General features: G+C 46.6%; 1 protein-coding gene across 1 annotated transcript in view; it reads left to right on the forward strand.

Moving 5' to 3' along the window:
* Window positions 1-21,815, forward strand: part of ENTHD1 (ENTH domain containing 1) — a 281,812-nt gene that overhangs the window by 66,861 nt on the left and 193,136 nt on the right. The window contains exon 4 of the mRNA XM_075573741.1: window positions 16,641-16,832. Within this exon, the coding sequence (XP_075429856.1) occupies window positions 16,641-16,832 (192 nt within the window). The remainder of the gene's footprint in view (window positions 1-16,640; window positions 16,833-21,815) is intronic.

Genomic DNA, 21,815 nt, shown 5'->3' on the forward strand with positions numbered 1-21,815 from the left:
GAAGGGAGCGTGCTGTCTCTGGAGACATGCTGTGTTTCCATCATCCCTGATCCGCCCCAAGGAAGCGACGTGAGGATGTAGTGACGCACCATCAGAAGTTCACAAGGTGCGGAAGAACAGCTGAGTCACTACCCAAGCGCCTGCCAGCAGCGGACGCGCTGACTAAACGGCCGAAGTATCACTGCAGAGGAAGAACGTTCTACAAATCCACACACCCTCTAAAGCTACAGCTTTTTAAACTTGGATGTTTGTGAGTGCATTTCTATTATTCTTTGTGTTTAGTAAAAAGATTTTATTGCACCATGAGGTGTGCGCTTTCTTTTCTTTTTTTCTTATATTGGTAACATTTAGAAAAACATTCTTTAAGAAATAAGCGTCAGACATCCAGGATTGTTTAATACTGACAATTTGGACTCCTAGCATTGCTTTGAATTGTCATTGGTGAAGACATCTCCTTTTCTCTTTTTTGATAAACTGTTTTGTTATTTACAACATTGTTGAAGAAAATAACCCTCCTATTCAGTTTAATTAATTTTGAGATATGAGGTACTGAACTGTTTTATTATGAACAACGAATCTTTAAAATGACGCAAATATGTTAACAAAATGTGCATTCATGTGGAATGACTAGCATTAGCTTATTTGTGAACAATAACATCTATGTTATACAATTAGTGCAAGTTGCCCCTCTGAGTCAAACTGGCCAGTGAATTATAGATAAAAAAGAAACTCTGACATTAGGTAATTAATAACATTATTAAGTCATAGTTAGTAATAACAGTTATAATTATAAATTGGGAGTTGGAGAGGGTCTACTCATTACATAGGGTGGGGGGGGGGAGCATTTTGTAATTTGAAGGAAACCAGGTCTGTTCAAATGTTAGGCTTGGATTATGTACTTCACTAGTAAGCCTCTAAAATTTAAATACTTCCCAAAGCTGTTCCCTTCACTCTTCCATGCTACCACCACGCAATACCTGGCAGCTGTGAGACCTTTTTTTCTATATGGAAAGTAAGCCCACAGTAGATGAGTTTATATCTTATAAAAGAGACAAAAGAAAAGGGAACTAAATATACAGCCCTAAATTTGAGATCCTGTTCCAAATCTCAAAGGAGTATTTTATCCCAGGATAATGGTGCAGAGTATATGAGTACTTCAGCATTAGGTGATACATTTTTTATTTGGACTAACTAATAAAAAAAGTTATCACCTAATGCTGAAGTACTAATTTACTCTGCACTATGGCAACTGGAATAACACCGTTATTTCTATTTAATTCATCACAGAATGAGTAAAACAATAGTCAGGCCTACAGTATCTGTTCTTTGCAACCATAAAATACCAACCGGGTGAGGGTACCAATTCTTTTCAATTCTAGCCCAGAGTTTATGAGGAGGTCTGAAGTTGCATTGGGTTAAATGGATAAGCCACGCTTCTAAGTAGTAATAAAGAAGCGAGTGCAGACCCAATCCTCTGAGCCTTTTATGAATTTGGACTATATTCCAAACTACTGTCATTTTCCCTACCAAATAAAGCTATCAATCTTTTTCTGTAGTGTATAGTTCAGGGATCTGCAACCTTTCAAGGAAGAAGAGACTTTTTATAAAAAATATCTTTGTCCAAAATATTCCAAGAGCCATTACACATACATGAATACTACACCCCCACAAACACATACATATACTGTACACACAAATAGTTATATACTGTATAACATTAACATACAACAAACTTACTACAATCAGAATGAGTGATTCCCTCTTCCCATCCTCCCCAAACCATCATCCCTCGCTCCTCTCTCCCCCCTCCCTCTCTCCCCCCCTTCCCCCTCCCTCTCTCCCCCCCTTCCCCCTCCCTCTCTCCCCATCCCTCTCCTCCTTATCTCCCTCTTCTCATCCTCATCCTTATCTCCCTATCCCCATCCGTCTCTCCCCACCCTCTCTCCCCATCTCCCCCCCTGTCCCCATCTCCCCATTCCTATCCCCCTCTGTCCATCCAACCCTCTCCCCATTCCCTTCCCCCATCCTTCTCTCCCTCTGCCCATCCCCCTTTCCCCATCGTTCTCGCCCCCTTTCCCTGTCCCTTTCTTCCCCCATCTCCTTCCCTCCTCCCCCTGTACCCATCCCCCATCACCTCCCCCTCCCTTCTCCCTATGCCTCTCCCATCTAATCCGTATCTCCCTTTTCCCATCCTTATCTCCCTCTCCCCATTCCCTCCTCCCCCTATCCCGATCCCTTTCTCCCCCTCTCCCCATCCCTTTCTTATTCCCTGCTCCCCCTGCACCCACCCCCCATGCCTCTCTCCCCATCCCTCCCTATCTCCCCATCCCTCACTCCCCACCCCCCATCTCATCTGTATCTCCCTCTTCCCATCTCCCCTCCTCATCCTTATCTCCCTATCTCTCTCTGCCTCCCTCTCTTCCCCTCTGATCATCCCCATTCCCCTCTCCTCATGCTTATCTCCCTCTACCCATCCCTCTCTCCCCATCCCTCTCCCCGCTCACCATCCCTCTATCCCCATCGCGCTCTCCCCCTCATCTTTTCCCCCCCTCTTGCCATCCCTCTCTCCCCTCCCTTTCCATCTCCACCTCCCTTTCCCCTCTCACCCCTCCCTCTCCCCATATTTCTCCGCCTCCCTCTCCCCTCTCTCCCCATCCCTATCCCCCCTGTCCATCCCCTTCTCCCCAACCCTCCCCCTTCCTTCTCTCCCTCTGCCCACTCTCCCCATCCCCCTCTGTCTCCCTCTCTGCCTCCCCCTCTCCTCATCCTTCTCTCCCCGCTCACCATCACTCTCCCCTCCTATCTCTCCCTCATACCCCCTTTCCTCCTCCCCCACCTCCCCATCCCTCTTTACCTCCCCCCTCCTTTCCCCCCCCCTCACCATCTCTCTCCCCCCCATCTCTCCCTCTCTCCCCATTTCCTCTCTTCATCCCTTCTCTCTTTTCCCCTCTGTAACTCTTTCCCCCTCTCTCACTCTTATCTCCCCCACCATACACGCACACTACTCCCTGTCCCACAATACACACACACACAATACCACCCTGCCCTACAATACACACACAATACACCCCTGCCCCACAATACACACACAGAATAGCCCCCCTGGCCTGCAATACATACACACACAATACCCCCCTGCCTCGCAATATACACACAAACACAATAACCCCCTGCTCCACAATACACACAATACCCCCATCATAGCATCACAATTATCCCCCCTGCCCCACGTAAGCCCCCTCCCCCAATAGCCCCACACCTGCCCCCCTTCCCGACAATAGTCCCATACCTGTCTCCTCCCCACAATAGCCCTACACCTGCTCCTACAATAGCCCCACACCTGCCCACCTCCCTCACAATAGCCCCACATCTTATCTTGGGGTAGCCTCCGGTGCTGTGCGGCTTTCTTCTGGTGCGCACCAGTGAGGGGAGGAGGTGGCACTGGGCACCAGCGGGAGGAGAGGAGGAGGAGATGGCATCGTACAACACTGGGGGGAGAGGAATTGGAGGAGGCGGCGCCGCACACAAGCAGGGGGAGAGGCGGCACGGCGGCTATTTCCAGCGATCGCAGGGCCCCCGCTGACACAGCACATGGGACTTGCGGGCATGGCTGCATCGAGACACCTTGTGGGCCGCATGTTTGACAGCCATGGTACAGTGTCTCTAGGGACAGTAGCAGTAGCTCTAGGAACTTAATTGGTAAAGTCTGAAAGAAGTACATGATCCTCTCCATTCCTCTAAATCTTTTATCAGAACTTTAAAAAGGTGTGGATAGTTTTGGGAATATACAGTATGGTACCTGTATTATAGGAATTGGTTAAGTACATACCTAGATTTTTTACTTAAATAGCTTTAATGTTTATTCAGGGAAATCTATATCCAGGGTTTCAGATTTTGTATTATTAATCTTGAAACAAGAAAGTTAAAGGCTTAATATCTGTATGTAATTCCGACATCACATTTAGTTAAGAAATAAGAGGACAGCTTAAAAATAAATAGCCAAACTATATATATATTTATAATATATATTATAGTGGATATATTATACTGGATATTTTTATTTGCTATATGCGATACGGTGGAGGTTTTTTGTCGCCCTTTTCACCCACCATAACTTATATAATGTAACGCGTAGCTCACCACTAACGAAGCGCGACTGCGGTGCTGGGGTAGGGAATTGAGTAACGCCAGCCCGCGGGCATGCCTAGAATGTAGATTGGTCGTGCAAGCCAGGTCAGGAGTATAAACGTGAGAGTAGTAGAGGGTACTTGCCAGATCAGAATTGGAGAGTATCGGATTGTCGGGGTACGTAGCCAGGTTCAGGATAGGAGACTGGAGGAAGGTAGGTATAATTATGGATCAGGAGTAGAGAGGTGCGGAGTCCAAGGTACGTAGCAGGGTCAGGCAGCGGCAGGATCAACAGGCAAGGCAAACAATGCAAGGCAGGAGAAACAGGAACAGGATGTAGCAAGGTAAAGCATCACACAAGACTGCTCGGCAATGAGAGTCTGGAGCAAGAGGGTTTATAAAGGGAGATCCTCAAATGAAGAGCCAGGGCGGAACCAGGAAACCGAATCCTATAGGCTGCTGGTGCACACAGGTGTGCCCTATGATGCAGCCTGATCACGAACAGAGACCGGGGCGGAGACGGACGTGCGTCAGAGGAGAGACTGGATGAGCGCACTCGCCGCGCACCGGAACGAGGGGCAGAGGTGTAGCCCGCGTAACGGGGCCGTGAGACTGCAGCCTGGGTGTCCGTGGCGGCAGGTGTTTCCAAGTGAGGAGACAGTCTCCAGCCGCCAGGATGGCGGATCATCACATATAAAGTATGGTGTGTGTGTATATATATTGTGACATAGTCCAAAGATGTTAGGCAGCTTTCTGCCCCATTTTAGAGCAGAAAGTGCAGGAATAGTTACAAATGATCCGTTCCACAGCTTCCCATTAACTCAGGCAGCTGGATGGAAAATCCAGACCACAGATTACAATGGCTCTAGTTCTCCCTCACCTGCTCTTCTAATCACATGCACAGGTATTTAGAGCAGAGAGGTTTTGCATTTCTCTCTCTCTCTCTCCTTGGAGCCTGGGGGCTGGGGGTGTCGCTGCTCCCCTGCATCCAGTATCGGGGTTGACGGCCCCTCCACGTATCACAGTACCAGAGGATTTGCCTGGACTCCACGAACAGATAAGACAAAACAAATGGTTACTGCTGTTGCTAAAAGACTGTACTGTATCTTGTGACCCTAAATGAGAGAGCATTGTTTTAAGCTGGGGAACCAGTTTAGTTGGCCAGCAGCTGTTAGAGAGACTGATTCTGATGTGTAGTTAGATCCCTGAAAGGGATAGGATTTTGCTTATATGATTTTGGTTTTATTTCTTGAAATAACAGTGTGGGAAATATGGTAACACTGAAATATGTGAACTGCTGAATGAAAGTATCTGAGTACCTCTAACCTTCACATGTTAAAGCTGCAGTACCTTACTTGGATGAAAATAAAGCAGGCAGAAGCCTGAGTTAAGCAGCATAATACTTTGCATGATCCTGTTTGTTGTATAATTAACCCTAAAAGACTGTGTCGGGAAGAACCCAGACAGACATCAGCACTACAAAAGAGGGGCGTTTGTCACATATGGTGGAGAATGCGGGTCGACACTAAAAAGTCTGTGGGTTTGCAAATAAATGCGGGGGTTTAAAATGGCCGCCGAGCTGAACTAAAGTACAGATGCTATGAGTGAAGTCTGTCCCAATGTGTATATCAGTTGTGCTTCTAGCATACACAGAGAATGTGCGAAGTGTGGATGCAATAGCACCCTGAACCCAAACAGAAAACCAAAATGTTTTGCTGAAGAAGAAAAAAAAAAAAATTGCATCTAGCAAGTGCTGTTTGGAAAGCTAATGCATTTTGCTGAAGTGAGTGAATTTGCAGCTAGCAAGTGCTGTATGCAAGTTGCTGAAGGGAGTGAAATTGCAGCTAGCAAATTGTTCCTGCCGGGTTTCTAAAATGGCCGACGTGAAATGTTTGTTTTGTAATGTACATAATCATGAAAAACAGTGTCCCTTCAGGCCATACGATGATGATGATGATGATGACGACTCGTATGTGGCCCCTGGAGGAGAGCCGTACCCACAGATGAATTTAGTATGCTGGGCCTGTCATAAAGTAGGTCACATGGAAGATGTGTGCCCCAAAATTTTCAAAGACAAACAGCTGCAAAAGCAAGCAACGCCCTATGTGTGCAAGCAAGATGTGGAAGCTGATACCAGTGAGCGTGTGCCCAGTACCACTGATATCTCTGGAGCTAATAAAGCAAAAAGAAAGAAGAAGAAAAAGAAAACTGTCCCTCAAGTCACAGGGGAAGTGACCGAGCCACTTGAACCTGCGCTGTCAGGACATGCGTCAGAAAGGCGCCGAGATGTGCTGCAGACCGGAGTGATCGGCAGAATTGTCACGGGAACAGTGGCAAAGGAAAAGGAGGAGCAAAGGGAAGCTGAATCCTTGAACCAGGATAAAGAGGCTTTGGTTTCTGCACTCCAAGCTGCCCGCCATAATTATGAAGTCCTGTGGCAGGATTTGGTGAAGGAGCGAGAATGTTGGAAGAAGGAGCAAGAATCTAACAATAAGGTGCGAGAAGCGAACGCCGAGTTACAGAGGTGTATACTTCCAGCTTTACAAGAGCACGAGGCTTTGAAGAAAACAGAGTCTCTCTTACGGAGTGAGCTGGAAGAGGTGACGACTAGTCTGGAAAAGGCCAACACCGTAATTGTCACCATGGATGAAAAACAGATTAAGTCTGACAAATTGATTGCTATCCTAAAACAGAAATACGGGAAGGCTCTACAAGAGGTTCATGCGCTCAGCACAGAGGTGCAACACTTGCGCCTGGAGGGCCACGGTCTGAACACAGAGCTGGGAATGTTGAAGCAAACCCATGAGATTGCCCTAAGTGAGTTAGAGACTGTAAAGCAAGAAAATGAGACTCTGAAATTGGAAAATTCAGATTTGACTGACCAAGCAGAAAAAATAAAGAAACAGTTGACTCAGGAAAAATTAGAAGTGCAGGAAGCACTGATGCACACTCAGAGCCAGCACCAGGAAGAAATGGACGCTCTGAGAACAGAATTGCGAGATGTATGCACAAAACAGAATTCTCTCGTGGAGGAACTTAACATTTTGAAAAAGGAGAAAAGCATTAGAATAATTCAGAAGCACTGCAAAGCTCTTATCCAAGGAAGAAGGGAAAGAGAAAATTATCAGCGTAAACGCGCCGCAACTATCATCCTACAGGCTGCCTACAGAAGGATGAAAATTCGTGTGTTCAATCACCGGAATAAAGCAGCCTGTGTTCTTCAATCATTCTACCGTGCCCGCATGGTACGAAACAGGTTCCTCATTATGAAAGGAGCAACTATAAAAATCCAGTCTCTGACTAGGATGACACAGAACAGGATTCGCTATCAAACCCTGAGAAATGCGTCACTGGTTATCCAGCGGTACTTCCGCCTGAATAAATGTAGACCTCAGGAAAGAGAGGTTCAAGACTACATGCCTGCCGGCTGCAAAGGTAAAATGCCACAGGGTACAGCCAGAGTTAGTGAGAGCCCCATCAAGGTGAAGGTGCTCCAGGTAATCAGTGCTTCATCTTCTAAATACCATATAATTGCCCCAAAGGAAAAATCCCAAATCTCTGTGAGTGATGGTCATGAGAAAATACATGGCAGTAAAAAGTACCATAAAGGTTCAAAGGTCGCAAATCAAAAGCGACGAAGGTCAACGCTGGCCTTGAATTTTTCCGGATCTCGCCACTCTGGGCCACAATATAAAGACAAAGACTATCCGGGCCCAGAGTTCCGTCAGAAGCTAAAGAAACAGTCCAGTCATTTGCAGTTTGCAGCGGCCTATGAAATAAAGTCAGGAAATGTAATGGACTGGAAGTCAAAGAAAAAAAAAATGGGTTTGGGGAATTGACCGATATTTTTTTGTTATTACACGTGTGGACTATGTCACGGACACTTAACTATGCAAATAAGGTATTGTAGTTAAGGTATATTAGGCCTCTAAAATAAGCATTTTGTCAAGGGTACAGTGTTATATTGGTTCTCTGTGTTGAAAATGTAGCTAAACTACAAATTAATATACAGGGTTGATGGCCCTTTCAGTTGGTAAATTATATAATGAAGTTCATATTCGTGTCATGTGAATACTTAATGTTGTACTGAGGAGTTAGCTCAAGTATTTCAGGTAGGACGCTCACCCTAGTGAGGTCCATGGCCGCTCACCCCAGTAGGTGTGAGCTGGGGAGGGGGATATGTGACATAGTCCAAAGATGTTAGGCAGCTTTCTGCCCCATTTTAGAGCAGAAAGTGCAGGAATAGTTACAAATGATCCGTTCCACAGCTTCCCATTAACTCAGGCAGCTGGATGGAAAATCCAGACCACAGATTACAATGGCTCTAGTTCTCCCTCACCTGCTCTTCTAATCACATGCACAGGTATTTAGAGCAGAGAGGTTTTGCATTTCTCTCTCTCTCTCTCCTTGGAGCCTGTGGGCTGGGGGTGTCGCTGCTCCCCTGCATCCAGTATCGGGGTTGACGGCCCCTCCACGTATCACAGTACCAGAGGATTTGCCTGGACTCCACGAACAGATAAGACAAAACAAATGGTTACTGCTGTTGCTAAAAGACTGTACTGTATCTTGTGACCCTAAATGAGAGAGCATTGTTTTAAGCTGGGGAACCAGTTTAGTTGGCCAGCAGCTGTTAGAGAGACTGATTCTGATGTGTAGTTAGATCCCTGAAAGGGATAGGATTTTGCTTATATGATTTTGGTTTTATTTCTTGAAATAACAGTGTGGGAAATATGGTAACACTGAAATATGTGAACTGCTGAATGAAAGTATCTGAGTACCTCTAACCTTCACATGTTAAAGCTGCAGTACCTTACTTGGATGAAAATAAAGCAGGCAGAAGCCTGAGTTAAGCAGCATAATACTTTGCATGATCCTGTTTGTTGTATAATTAACCCTAGAAGACTGTGTCGGGAAGAACCCAGACAGACGTCAGCACTACAAAAGAGGGGCGTTTGTCACAATATATATATATATATATATATACACAATATATACACCATAATTTATATAAATTATGGTGGGTGACAAGGGCGACAAAAAATCTCCACCATATTGCATATAGCAAATAAAAATATCACTTGTGAGCACATTCACATCTTAGACAGGTCTGCAACCCTGCCTTTCACCATTAGCACCTAGCACCTAGCAACAACCTCCCTTGACATAACCTAACAGAAAAAGAGAATAAAAAGCGCCCGATCCTTGTGTGATAACGTATATAAAATTTAATAAAATTTGGACAAGATGATTCAAAACTCACAAAAATCCAAGTGTTACAGGCATTGTATGAGTACACCTCATGCTCCAACACTGCTGTGAACCGCCGCTGCTCCGCTGGCAATGCTCTGGAATGACGTCACTCCTCTTTCCTGTTGGTGGTGTTACACTCTGGAGTGTCCTCCGGCAAATCTCCACCCAGTGACACAGGTTCATTTCGGATGTATTGCCTTAATAGTCAGGAACGGAACACAGCTACAGTTCTCTAGCAAGTTGGCTCACTACCATATTTATTTATTTATTTATAAAATATTTTACCAGGAAGTAATACCATATGCAATGATAACACGTGTCCCTATGCGTTTCTTCAGACTCAGCTGATTTCATCAGGGGATGTTAACTGACTGGACTGGGAATGTTTAATTATACCCACTAACCAATCACTGAAGACAATATATAATTAATCAATTATAAACGCATGATGTTAAACACAATTAGTAGTATCAATAAGCAGAACTCTTAATTTAATTAATCAATTAATCCTACATTGGATGATCTTATGCATATCATTGAAACGGCGTTAATACAATACATTTGTACATACATTTACTAAAATGTTTTTTGTTGTCAAATTAATTCTAATACAGGCTATTTAGAACTATTTTCTGAGGATGGCATAAATACATATATATATATATTAAACACACAAACCCAGCAAGCTCAAACGCCCACACCCTCCTAATATTGACTATATGTAATGCCACATAGAGTGCAACTGGGCTGTGGCACATGAATATATGTAAAAATATATATATATGTATTTATGCCATCCTCAGAAAATAGTTCTAAATAGCCTGTATTAGAATTAATAATAATTAAGCCTAAGAAGGCTAATTAAGCCTGTATTAGAAATAATATATATATATTGTGACAGAGTCACTAACTCAGTAGGCTGGAATAGTGAATGGAGAGACGCTGCAGCCAGTTCACAGAGTGTTAATCTCCTCAGACAGAAAGAAGCACACCTGCAGCCTAATTAAGCAGGAGGCCTGAGAGACTGCAGGTTTAAAAGCAGGAAGTGACACACACACAGGGAGCTTGTTTTTCCACAGGAAGGTGGAGAGAACTCTCCCGGCTGGGAAGCCGTTGCTGTTGCTCTGGTCCCCAGTCCTGCGAGGAGCTAGGCTGCTGGGACCCCAACCCAGGATAAAGATCAAGATCGCTGCGAGGCTGGACACAGCCTGCTCCCTGGAACCGTGTTCCTGTTTGCTGTTGGAGCTGCAAAAGAGATAAGACTTTATTCTTATTATGCTTATTGGTTATCGTTTGTGTAGCATGTTTTGGGCATGACCAGATTAGCTGGCTGTCCTGTTAGTAAGGGCTCAAGAAGTGAGTTAGTGTCCCTAACGGGACTAGGCTTTAATTTGCAAGAAAGTAGTTTCTTAAAGGGACAGTGCACCCGTGCTTATTTTGGTTGTGGCTAATAAACCACTAGTGTTTAAAGTTTCCCATCGTGTCAAGCGTCTTACTGACCCCGCCGCAAGGCCGTCTTGCCACAGGTGGTGTCAGAAGTGGGATGCTACGCCTCTGGGGGTCAGTAGATGAAGATGTGTTGAGACACTGAACTCAAGCGGAAAAAAAAAATGATTTTTGCTGAAGCATGAAAGTTACAGCTAGCAAGCGCTGAGTGTAAATTTTGCCCCGTCGGGTATGAAAGGATTGCTGTGTAAAGCTAATGCCTTTTGCTGAAGTGAGTGAATTTGCAGCTAGCAAGTGCTGTGAGGTAAAGTTTGCCCTGTCTGGTAAAAAAGAAAGTGAAATTGGATTTTTGCAAAGAAGTTGCCCTAAGAAGAACCCAGAAGGTTCAAATATTGTAAAGCAAGTACAACTTACGTGTGTTGTGCAAAGTCTGCCTCGTCGGGTGTGAAAAAAAACAAACAAAAAAACGGGGTTTTAAAATGGCCGCCGTCATTTGTCAGTTTTGCAATGTACATAACCATACAAAACAGTGTCCCTTCAGGCCATATGATGATTATGATGACGATGCATATGTGGCCCCGAGAAGAGAGACGTACCCGCAGATGAAAGCTGCAAAAGTGTCCAGTGTGTGTGTGCCCAGTACCACTGATGTCTCTGGAACTAATAAAACAAAGAGAAAGAAGAAAAATAAAAATATTTTTCAAGTCACAGAGGAAGTGACCAAACCACTTGAGCCTGCGATATCAGGACAACAGGCGTCAGCAAGCCACCGAGATGTGCTGCAGATCGGAGTGATGGGCAGAATTGTCACAGGAACAGTGGCAAAGGAAAAGGAGGAGCAAAGGGAAGCTGAATCCTTGATCCAGGGAAAAGAGGCCTTAATTTCTGCACTCCAAACTGCCCACCGTGATTATGATGCCTTGCATGAGCAATTGAATAGGGAGCGAGAAGGGAACGCCGAGGTAAAGAGGTGTATACTCCCAGCTATACTTGAGTATGAGGAGTTAAAGAAAACAGAGCGTCTCTTACGGAGTGAGTTGGAGGAGCTGAAGAGAAGCTTGGATAAGGCCAACACCGCAATTGCTAACATGGAATCAGAGAGAACAAATCCTGACTGGAGACTATGCTATGAGATGTCCCAGAGAGATGTGCAAAACTTCATCAAAGACTTAGAAGTTTCTCACCAAGAAGCTAGCACACTCAAAACAGAGCTGGAGCTCTCACGCCAGGAGGGCCACAGTCTAAACACAGAGCTGGGTATGTTGAAGGAAACCCATGAGAATGCCCAGAGGGATATAGAGACTGTGAAAATGGAGAATATAAACCTGAAGGAAGAGGTTTTAAACCTGACTGGTCAGGTCAGTGATGGGACTGAGAAGCTTCACCAAGCGCAGAAAGTGAAGACGCAATTGGCGCAAGGAAAAAATGAAGTACAGGCTGCTCTGCAGAATGCAGAGAAAATGCTGGAAAAAGAATGCCTCACCCTGGAGCAGCTGAAGATCACGTTGAGCGCCACAAGAGCATCGCTGGAGGCGGAGCTTAGAAGCCAGGTGACTCTGTGTGAGAGGGAACATGAGAAGGTCCAAAGACTGGAGCAAGAGCTGGAGAAGCAGAGAGGCAACTCCATCTCCATGAGTCAGTATGCCAAGGAGAAAGAAGCCTGGAAGACAGAAGCAACAGCGATACTGGCGACAAGAACTGCAGAGCTCAAAAAGATGGAGGAGGCGTTGATGCAAACCCAGAGTAAGCACCGGGAAGAGGTGAAGGCCCTGAGAGGGGACTGGCAGCATCAGATTGAAGAGCTGCAAACGCAGATGGCTGAGCACGAGATGCAGCGCACCAAGACGGAGGAGGTGTCCGTCCTTCAGGTGGCTTGCCTGACATTGCGCTATGAAATCGAGATGGCTGATACCCACAGGCTGCTGGACGACACGGCTAATGAGAGGGACCGACTGCAGCTGGAGCTGGACAAGGTCTGGGAGGAGCACAGGCAATTGCAGGTCAGAAATAGAGGAAAAGAAACAGATTTAAGCCTTGCGCTGAACCTGCTAAGAGATGTGGAGTCGCGACTCAACGCCAAAGAGGATGAACTGGCAGCGGCACTGAGTGAAAAAAGATATGCAGAAGGACAGCTTCATGACCTGAGGAAGGACCTGGAGTCTGAGCGTGCTGGCCACAAGTTGGCGGAGAAACAAAAGCGTGACCTGGACGAGATACTCGAGGCCCTAAAGACTGAGCATGTGGCTATGTTGGACACCGCTCAGTTGGAAAATAAGATGAGAAAGACATCACAGGTTATCCAGCAACACTCCCAACGGAGTAAATTAAAGGGACAAGAAAGAAAGGCCCAAGCCTACGAGTCTGCCGACGGTAATAGAGCGGCATCATGGGGTGCACTTAGGGTTGATAAGACCCCCACCCAAATTGAAGTTATAAAGATAAATGAGGTGAAAACCAACACTAAAAATACGCTGATGGAGAAAGGTCCAGAAGCCATCACCACTGAAGCGGAGTTACTGTCTTCACAAGAGAAGGCTAAGCTTCAAGGTAGCCCTCTAAGGAAGCTTTTCACTGGATCTGGTTTAAAGAAGCTTTCAGGCAAGAAGCATAAAGGAAAGAAGGAAGAAGAGACAAAGGCAGAGTATGTGACAGAACAAGTACCTGTCTCATTGGAGTCTCGTGATCCTGCAGAGGTAGATGGAGGAGACAGTTCGCCCTCTTCTCCTGATGAGTCTATAGAGACCTCTCCTACAGAAAATGTAATGGGAGACACAGCACAGACTTGAAACAGAAGGTGAAGGGGCCACTTCTGATGCAGAAAGAAAGAAGGAAGGCATTACACCATGGGCCTCTTTTAAAAAAATGGTCACCCCTACAAAGCGTGCAAAACTGCCTTCTGAAAGTGACAAAGAAGATGAAGTTGAAAAAGCAAAGGGTGCTACCATGTCCTCTACTGGTAGTGCTGGTTCTGTTGAAAATCAAGAGGAAGCTAAAGAAAATGGTGAGGAACAAAAGCTGGAAAAGAGCCCGGAAGATAAGAAAAAGGTTGACAGCTCTGTATCATGGGAAGCTTTAATCTGTGTGGGTTCTTCTAAGAAAAGGGCCAGGATGACTTCTGATTCAGACGAAGAAGTACAAAAAACCTTTGAGGAAGGTAAAAAAAACAGAGGGAGAAGCAGGACAAGCACTGGTGAGTGAATGCTATGAGCTAACTGAGGTCTTGGCTCTTCTACAGGGTAAGGGAGACTCTGAGCCCAAGAGGAAGAAGGCAGAGATAGCTGATAGACAGCAGGAGGCTTGGGGACATTTGCAAAAGGGGACACAACAAAGGCGGAGCTTCAACCCTAGACTCAGGACGGCACAAGAGAAAGAGGTAGAGAAAGGATGAGTGTTCAGGCCCAGATGGCCTGGTAATTACCCAATAAAGAAAATGCCTAAATTGGAAGGCAAGAAAAAAAAAGGGGGAGGGAAGGGCCGACGTCAGACATTTTCGCCAAAAATGCTGGTGCACGGGAATGGTGCACGGGCCGCTCCACAGGACAATGTTTCGCTGGGGAGAGGGATATGTGACAGAGTCACTAACTCAGTAGGCTGGAATAGTGAATGGAGAGACGCTGCAGCCAGTTCACAGAGTGTTAATCTCCTCAGACAGAAAGAAGCACACCTGCAGCCTAATTAAGCAGGAGGCCTGAGAGACTGCAGGTTTAAAAGCAGGAAGTGACACACACACAGGGAGCTTGTTTTTCCACAGGAAGGTGGAGAGAACTCTCCCGGCTGGGAAGCCGTTGCTGTTGCTCTGGTCCCCAGTCCTGCGAGGAGCTAGGCTGCTGGGACCAGCTGGGACCCCAACCCAGGATAAAGATCAAGATCGCTGCGAGGCTGGACACAGCCTGCTCCCTGGAACCGTGTTCCTGTTTGCTGTTGGAGCTGCAAAAGAGATAAGACTTTATTCTTATTATGCTTATTGGTTATCGTTTGTGTAGCATGTTTTGGGCATGACCAGATTAGCTGGCTGTCCTGTTAGTAAGGGCTCAAGAAGTGAGTTAGTGTCCCTAACGGGACTAGGCTTTAATTTGCAAGAAAGTAGTTTCTTAAAGGGACAGTGCACCCGTGCTTATTTTGGTTGTGGCTAATAAACCACTAGTGTTTAAAGTTTCCCATCGTGTCAAGCGTCTTACTGACCCCGCCGCGAGGCCGTCTTGCCACAATATTGATCATCCTTCTAAAGAGGAAAATTCTCATAACAATCAAACAACAATGCGGTTTAATTAGTTGACTAAATACAGATGTAGCCGTGACCCCTGATTAGCCCCAAAAGAGCGGGAGATTGCGCTTGTAGGATTTTCAAAAGCCCGCGAAGGCGGGGAGCACAGTTGGCGGGAGGGAGTCGATCCTTGACCCAGCAGCCCCGCGGGGAGCGTCATGGAGAGGAGGGGATAAAGGGAGGTGGTTGCACGCACGTGAGTTAGAGCGCGTGGGAGAGGAGAGGAGACGGAGTGTTGGAGTAGGGGAGGTTAAGCCGCCCCGGCATAGGCTGTGTGCCCCAGGCCCAGTTTAGCCCCGAGTCACCGTAGGGACAAGCGGAGTCAGGGATCGCCCTAGAGAGGTTCCTGTTCACTACCATCTGTGTAATTGTATCGGGACTATCTTATTTGGCGGGAAGTCGGGGATCAGACCCCGCGTGGTGTTACTAGTGTCCGGGTGGGATCGCCCTGGACCAAAGAGAGAGAGAGAGAGAACGGGAGGAAGGCCTCGACATGCGGAGACCCTTTGTGAAGATCGGGGCAGATCCAAGTACCGGAATGCTCGGCAGGTATTTCAGCAAGAGCCCCAACGGTACCATTCACTAATTCAATACACAGTGGCTGCGCAGTCACCCATACACACACATAGCGATAGGAAGCAGGGCTACACAAATATATAACTAAAACCTCTATATATAAAAGAATCAATGTTATTAGACATATATTATTTGTCACAGATTTGTATACATTGTATTAAAATCATATCTAACCACACACTTATTTACATTATATGATTGCTGATTGAGTAGTTATTGCACTTGACTATTTATAGTCAGTTTTTTGTGTATATATACCCTGGTTAGAGAGGTTTTATCCATTGAGTGACATCAAAGTATTATAACTTTATTACAATATATAGACTTTGATGTTGAGCATGAGGTGTACTCATACAATGTCTGTAACACTTGGATTTTTGTGAGTTTTGAATCGTCTTGTCCAAATTTTATACAATTTTATATACGTTATCACACGAGGATCGGCGCTTTTTCTTCTCTTTTTCTGTTATATAAACACAAACAATGTAGTAGCGCAGTTCTAACCTCCTCACCAGTCACCATACCGCAGATGTGTTTAGTGTGATTCCTCCAGCCCCCTTCATCCCTGCCTCTCCCCCTGCATTGAGAGCATCTCAATACCATCTTGCCTGCTTACTCCCACTTTGAAACACACTGGGATTTAACTGCCTGTATGCTGACTGACTGCTGCACACCTTGGCAGTGACTGCCCCACGACTGAGAACATTCTCATATGCTGTTTATTTTAGGATCTCTTGTGAGTGCATGTCCAATGGACCCTTTTTTTCTATTTTAATTTTGAATACATTTTCCTTACAGTATCACGCTATGGAGCTTGCGCTTCTTTTTCTCTCTCTCTATATATATATAAATATTAAGCTATTATACCATGGGTATCCTAATTTAATCATATTTTATTTGCTAAGGACTCCACATGAAGAGCAAATAGTAGGTAGAGGCTATCCCTCACAAGTTCCGCTTTTTTATTTTTGTATAGGAATTCATGTTCAGGAAAAAGCAAAACAAATCATTGCCCTTCTGATGGATGAAAACATGCTAAGCCTGGAACGTCAAAAAGCTTACAGAATCAAAATACGCATGTTAAAAAGTCTTGCATCTAACAGTCATACCATCGAATGGGACCAGGGCACAGAACAACTCCCAGTTGCTATTGGCATTGAGACCTTTTGTAAGTACACTAAACAGAACATAACCTTTGCATAGGAGTTATAACTTGTGATACACCTAACAGGTGAGATAAATGTATAGGCTAACAAGTTTCTTACATTTGACGCACATGCAAGCAGAACATAAATTACCACCCATCTATGTGCTTATTTAATAGTTTCATAAATAAATCCATATATCCTTTTTTCACTAGACTATGAAGTTTTTTGTCTAAAAAAAAAAAAGAGAAAAAACCTACAGTGCATACCTGAATGACAGGGATGTGTAGAGAATTGACTTCACAACCATTTGTCTTGACGTCAAGAGGATGAACTGCTAAGTACATTAGAGTGAAGAAATTGAGGCAAAGCAAGAAATTAAACCAACAGATCAGAAACTGATGGGTCTGTTTTCAAATGAAATTCACCATTGAAGTCAATGGGAAATTTCATCCGAAAATGGCCTGATCGCCTGCTTCAGTGGATATAGAATAAGCCCCTTAGATCAAACGGATTTAATCTTTGGACAGAACAACCATGTATGAGACATTAAGTCTCGCTGACCGAACCCTTTGAAACAAATTAGTTATTAATTTTAAGTCTCTCTGGTGTCATGTACCAATGATATAATAATTTATATGCGTTTTGTTTGGATAGGTTAACTGAACTTTTGATGGCTGCTTCAAAAATGTTCTCCAATTCATTAAAGTGTAGAGATCTGCCTAGTCTATTTTCCCATTGGAGTATGCATTTATTTAGACTCAAACTCCCCCTCAGGTGCGAGAGAGACCCGATAGTACAAATTAGGCCATTATACAAGAGCTGCCCTATTCAGAGGCTTTCAAAGTAAGCCATACCCCCCCATCACTTTCTTTTTAACAAGTTTAGGACGCAGGGTGTCTCTGTAGCTGAAAAGCGTTATATTTCATCTCAGAGTACCGCCTTCTTCCCGAGATGCATACCAGACAATGTGCCTCTGGTATTTTATGGAGGTTTAAATTCACCGATTCACATGAGCCATTAGGAAGCTACCACGGATAACGTTGCGGCTTCCTATTGGCCCCCGTCATGTGGCAGATTAGATTCAAACCTCCGTTTTTTTTCTGTGAGGATTGTGCTTCGGCCACGCCCCCGTGACGTGTCCTGTGACAAGATGGCTGGCGCACGTCGCGCTTCCAGGTTGGCAGACACCGCACGCAACGTGCCCAGGCTCCGCCCCTGTGACACGCCCCGTGACGAGATGCATGACCACGCTGCACTACCAGGCTGGGGGACACCACGCTCAGGCTCCGTCCCTGTGACATCCCGGGTGATGGCATCGCGCGCGGGCTACGCATGGCTCTGAGAAGTCTGTCTCTCAATAATTATTCCACACCTGCTCTTCTACCCGCCCCTGCCTATCAGTCGACTGAATATGTCTGAGGGGGCGGTTCTCATTCATCACCCTGCAGCCTTGTACTAACCAGCTATTTGCTACCTGTTCCTTAAATGCTCAGCCAACCCTGCTGCAAATTGGCTGAGCATAAACTTCTGTTTATGTGATGAAGTGCTCGGTGGTTACCAACATCCCCACCTCAGCCTCGTGGGCCTGTCCTGTTTGTGGTGAGCACCCGTTACAGTTTCCCCTGGAGGGAACAGTATCGGCGGCACTTTCTCGGTAAGCATCTTGGGAAGCAAGGGGTCCCTGCAGCTTAAATTAATGCAGTTCAGCCCAGGAGACCCTCTGCTTCCTATAGATATTGTATACAAAAAAAGGGGGGGGGGTAACAAAATATTGAGATGGGGAAGTGCCCCTTTAACCCAAATTTTCTGGCCACAGACCCTTCGGCAATGACAGATCACGTGAGCTCTTCTGGGTTTCGGCCGCTGGACCGGAAGTGAAGGGAAAAATAGAGGATCCTTCCCTTCGGTGTAGTTTGCGATCAGTGCTCCCATTGCGAGCAGCCCCGTAAATTGAGCAAACGGCCATTACGTACAGCGTACATCAAAATAGCCTCTAGGATGACACTTTTTATGACGTATTACTGTATGTCAATAAGGCACTCAAAGGGTTAAATAAGGCTGCAGTGTATGTGAAAGGTAGTTTAAAACAAAGTGTCTACCTTGCAGGCACCCAGACAATTCTTGCGGTTAAATTTAATCTATATTTTATATCTTTAAAGGATTTACTATAACTCTCTGAGAGCATGTCACAAATTCTTTGAATTCCTGCTACCTTCCAGGAGTTTAGATCATATTTTGGATATGCTAGGTACAAAATCTAGATTATTACAAAGAAGGATTATAACCAAGACTTTCGTTATTTTTATAATTACATTTAAGACTATCCCTAAAGCTTCAATAGTATTTCATGACTGGATTATCTGAAACATCGTTGGTGTATGTGGTATTTGGATAGACAGAGTAAAGTATTGAGTACTGGAATTCGCATCAGCGTTCTTAATATGTGTATATATGTAAGGTAATGGTTTACAACCTTTTTTTTGGTCATGGAACCTGTAAGGGAGTGAAGGAGTTAACTCCCTTTGCAAAGCAGGATAAGAAAGCTACAATGGTGTCAGGCTTCCTGCCTGAAGCTTTGAATTAACTCTTGATTGAGCAGGGTTTAAAGGCAAGAAATAACTGCTTGTCAGTGTCCCTGTTGGAGTCTCTGTTAAGGGTCCTGTGAGGATTCGCCATCCTGGCGGTCGCAGACCGTCTCCTCATCCCAACAAACCTTCCGTGACGGATACCCAAGATGCGTGGTTTCGTGGTCCCAGTATGCGCGCTCGGACCTTGCGCATCCTGATCCCCCCGCCCGTGAATTCAGATCCCGCCCCCATCTCTGTCACACGACGCGGCCGTTCAGTAAGCCTCCCTGCTGATGTGCGAGTCAAGCTCCGCCCCCACTCTGGGGAAAGTCAGGACCGCCGTGGGAATGACGCACGTTCTCGACTCCCCCCCCTGACCTCCGTGATGCGCGACTGGTCCTGTCCCCTCTTGTCCCAGGAATCGGCATGGGAGTGACATGCGCTTCAAACTCCGCCCCCTGGCCTCCGTGACGCGTGCGGGATGGCGCGCGAGCAGTTCCACCCTCATTCCTGATCAGGCTGCATCATAGGGCATACCTGTGTGCACAAGCAGCCAATCGCCTCTTACTTCCTGGTTCCGCCCTGGCTGGCTATTGGAGGCTCCTCCTATTTATACCCTCAGTCTGCTATCATTCCTTGCTGAGCATAGTCATTTTGATGCCGTGCCTTGCCACATCCTTGTTCCAGAGACCTTGCCTTGTCTGGCTGTTAACCTCTTGTTGCCTGAACCATGCTAACACCTAGGACTCCGCTTCTCTCCACTCCTGATCCGGCTTGTCTGACCATTCTCCTTTCTCTAGTCCTGACCTTAGCTAAGTACTCCAACGATCCAATATTCTCTTATCCTGAACCTGGCTACGTACCCCGACTATCCGATACTCTCCAATCCTGAACCTGGCTACTGTAACGGATCGGGGGACTCACTCTCCCCAGCGTGTCCCCGTCACCTCTGTTCCCACAACTTGTAGCTCTCTCTCTTCCCTGCGTCCTCAATCTCTCCCTTCCCTCGCGGCCGTTCCTCTGCGGCGCGGTTTGCATACCCTAACGCGCGTTCGGGTAACGTGTGCGGCCCCTGCACTGTGCGGCGCGTTCCCGGTCACTCGCTCCCCTCTGCGCCACCCGCATCCCTCGGCGTGCCTCTACTCCCCCAGCCTGTACATTACCTTGCTCCTCCAACCTCTCCTTCCCTCTCGCCTTCGGTGCCGAGCGTTCCTGCAGCGGTGCGTCCCTCGCGCCCTGTTACACACGCGGTGCATGCGCATAGCACTCTTACAGAGGGCGCGTGCACCCGCTCCAGTTATCTGCCACCCCTAAACCCTAGCTCCGCCCCCCGTGGCTTACAAGCCATCTCTCTTGATTATTTCCCTGTCTCCTCCCCTGCTCTCTCAGACCTATCCCTGCAAACTCTCACTCAAGCCTCTGCTCCTCCTCTCTTACCTATTGGTTCTCCTTCCTTTATAACCCCACTCTGTCCTCTTACTCATTGCTCTGCATACACTGGCGACACACTTTATCGCAGTGCGGCCAGATCCGCAAGCCGGGAGATTTCCCGGCTTGCTAGTGACGCGCGGTCACGCGTCTTCGGGAGCCTGTGCCCCCTGCACGCGCGTCCAGGGCTCCCTGAGGGAGCCCTGGTGTCCCGCGATCTGCGGGACGGCGGCAGGGGGTTCCGGGGGACCCGGCGGACCCGGCAGCGGGAGGGAGAGCGCCCCGATCGGAGGGCGCTCTTCCGCTGCTTCGGCGCGCGCCCGTCACACTCGGGCGCGCGCCAGGCTACTGCTGCGGCACAGAACGGGCAAATGCTCGAATAAACTGTGCCGCAGCAGTAGCTTTCCTGTAGCTCCTGTGTGTGCAGTGTCTATGCCTAGCTCCCTTGTCTGTTTCAGCGCTGGCTCCTGTCCCTGCCCCTGTTTGGATTCCCTTGGCTTGAACTTGTGTACTGCTTTGGATTTGACTACTCTGCTTTGTCCTGCCCTTGAACCTTGGTTTACGGACGTCACTATGCTGCTTTCTCCAACCCTTGAACACTGGCTTACGGACATCACTACGCTGCTCTCTCCAACCCTTAAACTCTGGCACACGAACATTACTCTCCGATTTCTGGCACCCCGGACTCTGCAAGTATACGTTAACCCTTTCTTACCAGGCCCGGCAACGCATTACCACACTCCGTGCACGCCCTCACTGCTGTGGGTGCGTGTTATACCCTTACCCACCTCAGTACTGGGGACTGGCCAGGTCTGCGGGCATACAGGCGTTACAGCTACGAACTACGACAATCCACAACTCTCCGCTCCTGAACCTGGCAAGTACCTTAACCATTCTCAAATCTATAATCCTGACCCGGCTTGAACGACTACTCTACAACCTAGGCGTGCCCGCGTTGCTGTGGGTCAGCATTATCCAATCCCCTACCTCAGCACCGCTGTCACGCTT

This window comes from Ascaphus truei, chromosome 17 (genome assembly GCF_040206685.1).
Source record: "Ascaphus truei isolate aAscTru1 chromosome 17, aAscTru1.hap1, whole genome shotgun sequence".
Taxonomy (NCBI): domain Eukaryota; kingdom Metazoa; phylum Chordata; class Amphibia; order Anura; family Ascaphidae; genus Ascaphus; species Ascaphus truei.